General features: G+C 36.7%; 1 protein-coding gene across 1 annotated transcript in view; it reads right to left on the bottom strand.

The window, feature by feature from the left end:
• Positions 1-12,763, bottom strand: part of LOC104627902 (usherin-like) — a 44,734-nt gene that overhangs the window by 19,633 nt on the left and 12,338 nt on the right. Inside the window, exons 6-8 of the mRNA XM_010296304.1 lie at positions 10,270-10,453; positions 5,058-5,221; positions 754-912 (exon numbers count right to left, since the gene is read on the bottom strand). Of these exons, the coding sequence (XP_010294606.1) occupies positions 754-912; positions 5,058-5,221; positions 10,270-10,453 (507 nt within the window). The remainder of the gene's footprint in view (positions 1-753; positions 913-5,057; positions 5,222-10,269; positions 10,454-12,763) is intronic.

The raw sequence follows: 12,763 nt of genomic DNA, 5'->3' as shown, positions 1-12,763 counted from the left end.
TATGAAAATGCAACAAACTAAAGAACCTGCTAGAACAGAAGTCAAACGTTAGTGATATTAGAACACATCTGTCTTTAAAAAAACCCACTTGTGTGCCATACATGGATAAAAACAGGATCCAAATCCATCTCCTTTTCTGTGATAAGAGGATCAATAGTAGCACAAAATGGCCTTTCCAGCTAGGACAGAGTGCCGAATCCTTGAGGACTGCCTTCTGAGGATCCCTTTGCAAGCCTCAACATGAGAGAAGTGGTGCTGCTAAAGGCAAATCAGGAGCTACACTGATAGCTTAACAGAAGGTGCTAAAAGTTAGAGACCACAAAAAGCTTTCCTAATCTGTTAACAGTTTAAAACCGGGAAGATGAAAAAAGCGAGTTTAAGCACATTATGGTCTCTTCCATTCACCCTAATTCCTTCTCTGGGACTTTGCCTCTTAGATTTTGGAGCCTGTGTATATTTGCAGGGAACACTTTTAGTGAATCAATTAAAGGTTTTCAGATTAAAAAGTTAAAAATTATCAGCCATTTTGGGTGACCCAGTTTGCCAGATTTAAGACTGGAGTATTCATTTCTTTCAAACAAAATTAATAAACACAGAACAGCAACTCGCTAAAGGAAAACAGAATACTGCATTCAAAATCACAGATAATGATCATGACAGAAATGAGAAATAATTAAGGAAATATGCAAATATATATAGATATGTGCGCATACAACGCAAAAGCTTTGATGTCATCTTTCTATAAATACTTACTATAAGGGTAGTAGTCTTCAGCTGTATAAATTTCAGCCTCATCCCTATACAGCTGGTAAGTAAGCTTGTTGGAATTTGGAGAGTCAGGGGAACTCCATGAAAGACTGATAACAGAGGAATTGAGAATTTCTCCTGTAGGAGGAGGTTGCTGGAATGGAGCTAAAACATACACAAAACCAGAGGATGTAAAAATGAAGGTAATCAATAATCACACAAATTTAAATGAAAATGCAAAGAAACTGCTAAGTTTTCTAAGAAGAAAAACTGTCAAGTAAACATACAGTCACTCAGGCAAGACAATAATTGACTAAACTGATCCATCCAAATGCTCTCCAACAAAGCTTTTTATCCAGGTACATGAAACAAATTTATACATTTAAACAAATGACAAATAAACTTAATCCCCTCTCTGCCCCCAAATTAAAGCAACTATACCGGTTTTCCATACGCTTTTTAAAAAAATTTATTTCAAGACCACGATAAAACAGTAACATGTTTATCTGTTCATGTTATTGAAGTCTATAGTTCAATTATAATTTATTTTTTCAGAGGATTCATTCCATTTTAGCATAGGCCGGGCATAACTTCCTCTAATAGAATAGAAATGGAAAGTCCAACTAACTACAAATTTTACTGAAGTGTTACAATAAGCCTACTTAATTAAATGACAAAAAACATAAAGGGGCAAATTTTGAAGGTTATTTAGGCAATTCACTTCCATTTGTTTCCAATGAAATTTAAATCAATGAAAGCGAGGTGTCTCACATTTTAAGAAATCAGCTTGATACTCTTATTTACCAAAATACTACTGTGCTATCACCTCCATTAACTTTGGGAAATGTGCTTCTTTATTGCACTAGCATCAATAAAGAGAAAAACATGCCTGAAGTTCACAAAAGTCTCACATTTTCAGAAAAAGCAGTCAAAGTCCCTCCTATGTCTCTCTTATAATCCAACAGTATGATTACAGTGTCTTTCTAAGATAATGGCTGTCATTCAGAAATTAAACTTTATATGCATAGATGCACACATATAGACACGTGTGTGCACATAAACATACGGTTTAACAGTTGGACTCAAAAATCTTAAAGGTCTTTTCCAACCTAAATGATACTTTGATTCTATATTTATTATTCAAGTTGGAGCATCTTTTCCAACCTAAACGATACTATGATTCTATATTTATTATTCAAGTTGGAGCACGAGTCCGTATCGTGCTATCAGATTGCCAGCCAGCCTGTTACACTCAGGCAAGCGCTACCCTCTGACCCTCAGTACACCGTGCATTAGCACAGACGACCACCAGTCTGCTTGGGCAGCTAATAATTGCTATAGCTTGACTCAAAGGCAGCCTGTGCCATTTCCCTACCCTCTTTACCAAGGGAGGGAAAACCTGGAGAGCATGGACCTAGAGAACAATAGTGTGCTCCAGGTATGAGAATAGCCGAGGGCAGTACAGAAATCAACACACAGAATTAGCTACCAGGAGATGGATCCAGAACCGCCCAATAAGCTTCTCTGTCTAACATTAAACATTATCAGAAAAATATCAACTTTAGAAACATATGGCTTTTCTTTTTTTTTTCCTCCTCCTGTTTATAAACTATCATCACCTCCATTACATGGATATTTGCTTAATATACACAATTCACCAAAAGTTAATGATCAAAATCTGTTCAGCCAAGCTAACAGGAGACAAGAAGCAAAGAGTGAAGTTGCAGGTAGAAAGCGACATGAGGACCTCAAGCCACACGAGTGATGTAGAGGCTTACGCCAACATCAGTGGGTCACATTACGTATGGGTTTTTAATACAAATGTAAAATGTGATTTTTTTTTTATTTAGAGTAAGATAATGAAAAGCCTTGCTTCTACTGCAGTCTCTCAGCCAAGAAATAGCAGAAAATATTTCTAGAATTCATTGGATTGAACAGAACATGTAATCATCATCTTTCATTAGAAAGCATAGGTTGTTCTGCTGCCAATCTAGAGCTTTTTGAGTTCAGCCGAGTTAGGAAGTGAATGTATGCTAGAGGATCTACAGCAGTGAAGTTTGAGAATCAAAGGAAATAAGTGCCCCTAAATCCCTTTGGCATTTTTAAAAGTTTCTCTCCATGTAACACATGCTTACCAGACCTGAGCAATCACAGAAATTTACTGGCATAACCTTCATTCTCCATTCTCAGTCTCACGCCATTGCATGTTGATCCCATGTGTTTGCTGTTTTGCATTTTAGATGTGTAAGCAAAGTACTGTATTTCAGGGTTCTTTATGGCACATCTAGGATATTGTTGGGCATCAAAATTGAAAATAGGCCTTTTCCTTAAAGACTGTTAGTTGGACAGTGACAGAAACTTATGTTTGCCTCCCTTGGCAAAGGCTTGTAACCAGTAATGGTATGTGTCAACAAAATACTGTTCTGCAGCGAAAATAACCACAAATATCAAACTAGGCAAAGCTCCATATCTGTGCAACAAGTTAAAATACTTTGGAATTAATAACCAAAAGACTGCAATTGCTATAACATTTATGTCCAGAAGAGGACTCCGCTTGTCATTTAGAATACTGCCTGATGTATTTTTTTCTAACTAAAATCTATGACATTGTTTATCTATATCATATTGTTATTAATCGATTTTATAGTTGAATTACCATTGCCCTTTATTCAATGTATATCCCAACTTAAATAAGTACGTTGGTTTATGTTTGCAAAGCACTTTGAAGATGAATAGCATCATAAAAGCACCATGTATTATTATTATACATTCAGTTGAAACATCCTACAGTTTTTAAAGAAACAGGCCAATCACCTCTCTGCATAATGAATAGATACTATGCCTTCTACAGAAGGCTATGGGAAAAAAACAAAACAGAACTGTATCTAAACACATCCAAACTTGGAGAAAAAAAAAAATCGTCTTTGGAAACAAATCAGACTCTTCATCCTATCTCATTTAGAGCACTGTGCCTTCTGCAGTGCCCATTATTTGAAATTTAAACCGATTTACGATGAAACACGAACTGGAATGAAAGTGAGAGCTGTCTGTCCTTGTAAATGAACATCTCTGCTTGCAAATCTACACAGTGTGGACGTATCACAATGATGAATGTCCTACAAATACCTACGCAAAATACACAAAGAAATGTTTTGTTGAAGGAGGATCCCGAAACATACTCCGGAGATCATTTGGGAATGTCTAACGCTGTTGTTGCATTACATATGGCTACCTGAGCTAACTCTTGGAGTAGGAATGGACTGGCCATTATTAACCTGCTGACAGAAATAACCAATTCTCATCTGCAGGCTACCTCAGTAACTGATTACATGGACTTCCAAGACTGGGCTGTTAACTGCGTACAGCAGTAAGGTGTGTCCCAAAAATGTAACACAACATTTTCAGAATTAGCTGAGGTCCTACCCACACAGTTTGGCATTGCATGGTATCATGTCCTCAAAGCCCATTTCAGAACATTGAACTGAAGGTAACAAAAATTTAATTTTCTTATTACACATGATAATCTCCTCCTTTAAAATCCCTGCCAGCTTAGAGACTCTGCACTAGCGAGCAAATCTGAACATTTCATTTCGACTACTTATGACACAAAGACTGAAATTGTGCCATCTCTTCATAGTCAGACTTACTGCAAGGGGACAAGTGCAGATGTGCCATTGCAAAGTATTTCATTACAATTCATGATCTCACCGTCAACATAGCATTAGTCCTACCTCACACACTCCGATTTATGACACTCTGTTACACCGCATCGCGTATTTTCCCAAACTGACTGAAAAAAAACAACCCAGGAGGAGAAAGGCAAAGCAACATTGCACTGAGCAGCAGATTTTGAACTCATCATCAGGAGCAGGTCTTCAACAGACGTTCTGTTCTTCAGACCTTCTGAAGACAGGTCTCCTGCCTCCTGTCAAGGGCAGGAAAGGGGGCTAAGCTGTAAGTTGTACAAAGACTATCACAATTCCTGTGACTAAAAGTGAACTCTGCATTGGTCACTACAAAGAACACGGTGGAAAGTACAAGGGAACTTTGGGCTATTACTTCTCCCCTGGGTTAGACTGCAAGCATAAGCTGTGTGTGTGACACGAGGCATTCTGTACATCTCTCTGGAAAACACTCCTGAGATACTCACAGTGAAAATCACCCAAACTTCAGGAACCAGAAATATGGGGCAGGGGAGAAGTCGAACACTGTTTTAGTACTGCTGACCTAATTTAATACTCATGAAATCAATAATAAAAAAAAAAACATTAATTTGAAAGACATGCTTTTAAGACCTAACATCCACTTACTTTTACTGCAGCCAAATAGGTTGTGGACATCCAAATTACTAGCATCAGGAACACAGTTGTCACATTTCAAGCCAGTTACGAATTGTTTACAAACACACTGTCCAGTAACAAGATGACAAGTCCCACTAATGGCTCCTGCAGGATGACAATTACAGTGCTGACATCTACAAACAAGAACAAATCAAGGAAGTGATCAAAACACATTAACACTCCAGTTAAGCACAGTAGGGCTTTGTTTAAAAGATTCTTGGGTAAATATTTAAAAAAATCATAAACAGTTCAGTAGCCTAAGAAACGGAAGAAAAATCTATTAGCCTAATTAAAAAAAAGTAACTTACAAAAAAGGTGCCCATTATAAAAATAAACATTAAAATTTCAATGAAATGGAATAATATTCCAATTTAGATAAAAACTGCTTAGAATTAAAGAGCTCTCATATATATTGATCCCTACACAAAAAAGATAATAATGTTTGGGAACAACCACATTATGCACTCAGTCCTGCAATGCTTACTCACACAACCTTTCTTGCACAGCTGTAGAGTTCAGTGATACATGTGTAACTGGCTTCATAGGTTTCCGCACAAAATATGCTACCTTCCAACTTAGAGGAAACTAGGCTTTTGTTGAAAAAGAAATCAGTTAATAAATTGTTGTCCACAAAGGCAACTTGAATTGAAAAAAATAACACGCCGTGAATAAAGGAGAATGTGCGTAGACAAAAATCGGGAGGAAAAAAACACAGATTGAAACAGTGAAAGGAAACAAAATAGCAGAAATACGAATATTGTAAAAGAAAGCACATTTTCTTTGCAGCCTGATGGACAAAATTGAAAAGAACTGAAAAGAGTAATTAATTGTGTAAATTAAATTATTTTTAATTAAAGAGAACAAAAAAATTAAAAGCATTGGTATCACACAAATGCCACATTTCCATTCTGTAAATCTCTCTGGCATCAGTACAGTACTTTCAGGATTAATATATGCTTTGGCTTTTGCATGTGAAAACTCTCATGATCAACTTGTTTTTCACTTGATATACTATTCCCCCACTGGCATTCATTTATAGTCGGGATACCAATGTCAGATTATGCAAATATTCAAAGACTTGGAACATCTCAGAAGTTAAGCAAAGCAATTTTTTCCTTACTGCAAATACTGTTATGCTACCCGTTGCAATACAGACTGCCACTATTAGCATAACAGAAAGTCAACAATGGCAACTAAAACTGTATAATTTAATTCCAATTTCGCTCTATTTTAATTGCTGCAGACTAAAAGAGTTTCGAAAAAACATGGACTGGGAGAAATGTGGGACTGTACAGGGCAGCTAAAACATACTGGGGAATCTACACATGACTCCCCTTGCCCCGAGCTGGAAGAGTCCCATTCTCAGGCATAAGCAACATCAGCCCAAAGGGAATCTTGAATTACTCCAGATGCCAGGTCCCAAGATGATGAAGCTGCAAAAAGACCTTGAGGAAGTCCAAGGGAGAGACGGTCATGCCATGTCCCCTTTGCTCTGCTAATCCTAAGACTAGACAAGAGTTGTTCATTTATATTTGGCTGATCTTTCCTTGGCCGGTTTCACCAGATCCAAGGAAATAGGTGGTGGTGGCTTTACACAGGTTACTTCACCATTTTTCCAGTCATTACCATCACCTTGGTCTATCTCCTTCTATGTATATGAACGGAGAAATAAAAGTGAGTTCAATTATAGTTTAGGTATTGGATTTTTAAGCCAAGGGGGAGAGGAGGGGAAGGTGGAAACTGTTTTCACATCAGGACACTAAAATTCAGGTCAATAATCAGTGAAATAGACATTACATGTGACAGATTTTTAAACAAGTTTAAGAAAACTCTTCACATACATTTTCTGCCCATCACAGAGCTCTCTCTATCTGTATGGAGTTTCTTTACTCCACAGCAGCTCATGCTGTGTGATCTCCTGAGTAATCATTCAACACCCTTAAAAGGGCTGATAAAAGCTAAAGCTGCAAAATAAGCTGCAAATTTGTTTTATGGACTAATATCCTTTTGGGAATAAATAAAATACATTCTCTCTTGGAAACCACTATACTGTAGTTTGCTCTCTTTTATAGTCAAGAGAAAAGGACAATTTTTTCAAACTGTATTAAGTCTTTTCATCTGTAGACAGTGCATCCAAATCGCCTTCAAATAGGGGTTTTGTTTAGACTATTTAAATGTCATGACTGAAAAAAATGCTTTAACTAGAGAGAAAAAAATGAAGACAGAATTATTTGCTCAGTAAGACAGTACTTCATTATTTCATAATTTCATTACATGACGATATTTAGTACATACAGTTTGCGGGGGTGTTAACAAGTGTCTCAATAGGTAAACAGTAAAAGACAAGCTTCTCTTACTGCTCCTGTATATTACTGCACCTCTTACGAACAAGAGCCCCTTGAGTATCCTGGTTTTCATTATCATTCACACATAAGACAATGAAACTCGCATACACATACAGTCACAGTAACCGTTTTCAGTGCCTGGCACGGTGGGGCTGCTTCCTTCTGCATGAAATAGTAGCATTTTTTTCTAGGAAAAGTCTAGGCTCCCTACATCTGCCTATACTGAATTAGGCTCCAGATCCTGCAAGCAACAGCCCACATATCATCATACTCTGTTTCACAGGATTACACATTACATTTGTGTAATCACATGCATAATTTTCTTAAACTGCAGGACGCTAGAACTGGCTTTGTTACTATGCATAGTTCATGCTTTTCAGTGAGGATTAAGGATTTTTTAAAAAATAACCAATTCTTTGAAACTTTTAATCGTGTAATAAATATTTTCAGCATTCTTCTTAAATGCTACTTCTTCAAGATACCCCGAGTCAAATATATTTGAGTTTTATTAAAACAGAATTATATATAATCATGGAAAACAGACTTTTAAAACATGGAAAGAGAAATGTCAGGCCAAGATGAATTGCAATATTGATTTTGTGAGGATAAATGGTTTTTGTAATATTAATACAGAGAAACCTTTATTACATTGACTCTCTAGGTGCAGTTAGAGCCTCTCCAGCAATCTGTTTAAAATCTTCATTTTTTATCCTTATGGGAAAACCTCACTTGCTAAATGGATTTCATAAACAGTAATCTGTCAAGATATATATATATAGATAAACAATTTGTGATGTTCATTGACCGGTTCATTATAGTAAACAATATAGAAGTAAAGCATTTCACATGTGTACCAATGCCCACAGCCATTACGGATCTGTTCAGACCACAGCAAACATCCAGTGTCTCTAATTCTTTAATTGCCAAGGAAATCTTCCTGCTTCATAAGCTGAATTGCATTAAAGAATATGGAGTTCCCGTTTTATCTCAAAAATGTCAGAAAATAAATCAGCTCACATATACATTCCTCAGAGGGGGAGAATTTTAAAGCCTCACACTCTGTGTGTCACAATTTTTGTTTCTTTTCTGCTGTGGCAAAGACGTATCCGTCTTGGCACAACTACAGATAGCTCATATCCTTTTCGTCCTGTAACCACAGCGCCCTTAAAAGACACTTGGAGCAAGGATGGTTTAAATGACTTTGCAACTTTACAAAGAAAGAAAAAGCACATTACTCTTTTTAAGAAGATATTAACAGTTAAAGAAATGGATTAAAATAGATTAACAAATAAAGACCTGGATTATCATTTTCAGTGGATAAATGTTTCTGCTTGAGGACCAGAGGTACCCTGCCCAAGTAGATGCTAACCAAAAGGAAGCCAAGCATATGCAATACAAGTTAATCATGTTAATGTACTACCGGAGCAGTCTTCAATAGTGTCATGAGGATTAAGTAGTATTAAGGCATTAAAGCCAACTCTGATTCAAATTCAATTCCAGAACTGTAAAAACTTTCTATCTTTAAAAGATGTGGGTCTAGATGATTCTAGATATTTTCACATTTTGAATTTCAGAAGACAGTTCAAAACGCAAGCAATTGGAGGCCAAAATCTAGTTCAGGAGAGCTATTGCTTAACACAGACTGGGGGGCGAGGGGTGTAGAAATCTACTCCAAGTAACTAAAAAAAGAAGATCATTAATAATAAGGAAAATATATTTAAAAGGGAACTTTGGTATTACACAGATTTTATTCCTTACCATTAGAAATGACAGGAAGTGAAAATAGGAAGTCCTTATTCCTACATATTACTTTTATGGCCATTAGTAGATGCCTCTGTGACCCGCAACAGTAAAAAATAATTTTAAAAATCTCCTAATGAGTGACAGTAACATAAAAGTTAAAGTGAAAAATCTGCAGAATAATGTCAAGAATATGTAAGATGACTCTGATAATCACTGCCTAAAAGCATATCTACCCCACACTAGCTGGGGGAAATGAGCACAGGGAGGTTACATGTTGTATAGAATTTGCTTCTGCCTGGGGATTTTTTTTTTAAAGGCAAATATACTAAACAAAAAAACAATTTAACACCCTCAGTCTGCATGAAAATATGATAGCATTAGAGCTGTGCAATCTTTCCAGACAATATTTAAAAGGAAATTGAGATTGTAGGGATTAAGCAAGAAAGATCACCCTGGAAAAGAAAGATAGAGCAATAGTTGGAATAACAATGCACTACCTATAGCTACGTTTTTCCCCTTACATCCCAGGGAATATATCCATACACTTTCAGTGTACCTAGAGGCCCTAGGCTACATGTGATAAACAATTTACCCTGTGGCACATAACTAAATGCTGAAAAAGAATACATTGCTTCAGAAAAACAGATTTTGAAGAGGAAAGGTGCTGTGAGTATTTCAACTGCTGCTAAAAGAAATTTGGAAAGACAGGGATATCTAATTTTTTACTTCTTTTCTTCTCCATTAAAATGTCTTCCTGAAATCTTCAAAAGCATTCACTTTTTGAAAATCTTCCTCTTCAGCGAGGAAATGTAGAGAAACAATTACCAAATAGCTATAACATTAGATAACATTAGCTTTATACAGTTTTCATGTTTTTTCTACTTAAGTCTGTGGCAAAACTATTTCCTTCAGCTCCTGGGAGAAAAGAGGGTTGTATAACGTACCACATGTAAATCAGAGCGCACACATGAATTCAAAGAAGGATTAATGTAACTAGAGCACATCTTTTCATTGTCACTAAACCTTTGGATGAGCTACTATGAGAAAAGTGTAACAAGGAGGTTATATGTGACCTGTAAGAAAGAAACACTCACCTCCCTGTGACAGAGTCAAATCCAAAATAAAGTTCTTTGCAATGTTGACACGTCTGTCCTGTTACAGAAGCATCTTGGCAAATACACTGGCCAGTAAGTTTATCACAGATCTGATTCACTGAACCAGCCATGTGGCACAGGCATGGCAGACAGCCAGTGACACTGGATGGAGAAAAATAAAAACCTGGAAAAGAAAAGGATTTTGAGACTAGATAATATGCAAAAAGTGAACACCGTAAGATTATTATTAACATGTGTATAATCAGGGATGAAACAACAGAACTAAACCTTAGGTAACACACACATCAACTCAAATAAAGCAATATAGTCCTCCTGCAGAGCTGAGCTTCTAAATCTTCTCATTGGCACTTTGTAAAGCTATTATTCATCCTCCAGTTGCCAACTCCGATTTTTTATTCTCTCTCTTCAGACTTTATTTTAGTCAGAGAAAATGCAAAATAGGGGGAGTACATTAACATGTCCGTGGGGAAAGTAAAGACCCAAGGACATGAGAGCTACTAATGAATGCACCACAAGCGGTAGAAACATAAAAAATAACATGCAAGATCAGACATTTATCCATTCTAGTCTGGGACCTCATCCCTGACAATAGCCAGTTGGAAAATGCACGTATTTTCTTAAGAAAGTATCTTCACCTTTCTCAACCATGGTTGGCTTAATCCTTGAAACATGAGGATGTTTCTTCGAAAAACCTACATCTGATGAGCATTCCCAGGCCTGTGTAACAACACATAGTTTGCATGCTACACAAGTACTTTTACAGGAGCTAATAAACTGATTTAAAAAGTTACTTATCTGCTATAAAAAAAGCTTTCATTCTGAATCACATCCTTCTGTTCCTGTATTATTTCCAGTTATGAACTGGAGCATTAATTTCACCTTCCCTACAGTATATTTGGTATGCTTCTACTATATTGTCTTTCATTCTATTGCCCTCACAAGAAATCTTTATCTGTGCAAATCTCTAACACATTACTGATAAGTACAGTTAGATAGAGTTTATACACCTCAAATCTGGTCATTGAAGAATTTACCCATTATTCATAGCCTCACTTGAAATTTCAAACAAAAGAGCTTTTAAGCACATTTTTTTTAGTGATGCTGTAGCACTAGCATAATCTCTTTTGCTAACTATGGACTTCTTCCATTCTTACTAATTTCTTTTCTATGTGTCTGATCAGAAGACAATTCAAGTAAGAGAACACTAGTACGAAATATAATTACATAATTTTCAAAATTTATTTTCTATTTTTTACCTGATTATCAATAGACATTTTACTGGGTTTTTCACACAAATTGCCCTTTTTTTCCTGAGTGGTACAGTTGATTAAAAATGTAGCAGTGTGTATGAGTTCTGCAAATGATGATGGCAACACAGTATTAACTGGCACTCGTCAACTGCAAGTACCTGTCTTTGAACATCAATCCTAAGATAGGCCCATTGATAGGAGTTTCTGTCTCTCTCAGCTAGTTACTATTACTTATTATTGCACAGCTGCAATAGAAGAATTTCAACCATTACTCAGACATACAGTATTTGTAGAGACTTCTCGAACACTCTCCCTCCCTCTCTCCAATTCAATCAGTTTCTTCTTAGTCATGTTCTCAGTTACCAAATCTATTCTGCTGTCCAACAACTTTCTGATGTCCTGCTTTATTTTAAAGAGCCCCAAATCGTATTGTAACATGTCATATCACCCAAGCCCTTATTATTTATTTTGTCTTACAAGAGATAGCTTTAGATATACACCCCTAGGGTGGTATTCTCTGTCTTCGCAGCAGTGTTGCGCTGTGAGCTCATACCCAAATAGCAGAGGAACTAAACAAATTGAAAACATTAGAATTTTACTGCTCAAACCTTTGTTCAAGTTTAGCCTCTGGTCCTCAGTGAGATAAATCTCAAGTGGACAGTGAAGTGATATCAGTCTCCAGTTAACATACATTCACATCATAAAAAACCATGCTGTTGGCACTTTATTCCAGAGAGGCTCCGAACTGAGCCACCACAGAGACTGAATAGCTTGAAGTTATTAGTGAGGCAGCATGTATTATCTCATACTGCAGTTGTCTGCGCAGTATAGTGCCCATCCTGTGCATAAATAGAGGAGACCATTTCCCAGCAATGTCACTCTTGAGCACAATGAACGACTCCACTCAAAGAACGTAACGGGAAGATAGGAAACAAGCTTAAGCCTGGACTCCTGCAGAAGGTCAAAGCACTTCTTCAGGACCCAGCTTATAGCTGCAGTAATTGATAAGCACTCGGGCTAAAACAGATCCTTGTCTGTCTGAAATTTTGCATGAAGCTAGTGTCTAAGAAAAGACTACGGTGGGAAAATCAGCACATCTCTAGAAAATAAATTCATTTTAGCTGAGCAGGATTGATCGCTGTAGTATTTTTTTTTTTGTCCTAGCAGTGAAATTCATAATTATAAAGAGTCTATACCTTAATGTTAAACATCCTGGCTCTCCT

This window comes from Phaethon lepturus, unplaced genomic scaffold (assembly GCF_000687285.1).
Source record: "Phaethon lepturus isolate BGI_N335 unplaced genomic scaffold, ASM68728v1 scaffold15571, whole genome shotgun sequence".
In the NCBI taxonomy this organism is placed as follows: domain Eukaryota; kingdom Metazoa; phylum Chordata; class Aves; order Phaethontiformes; family Phaethontidae; genus Phaethon; species Phaethon lepturus.
This window is presented reverse-complemented; position numbering and strand designations above follow the sequence as displayed.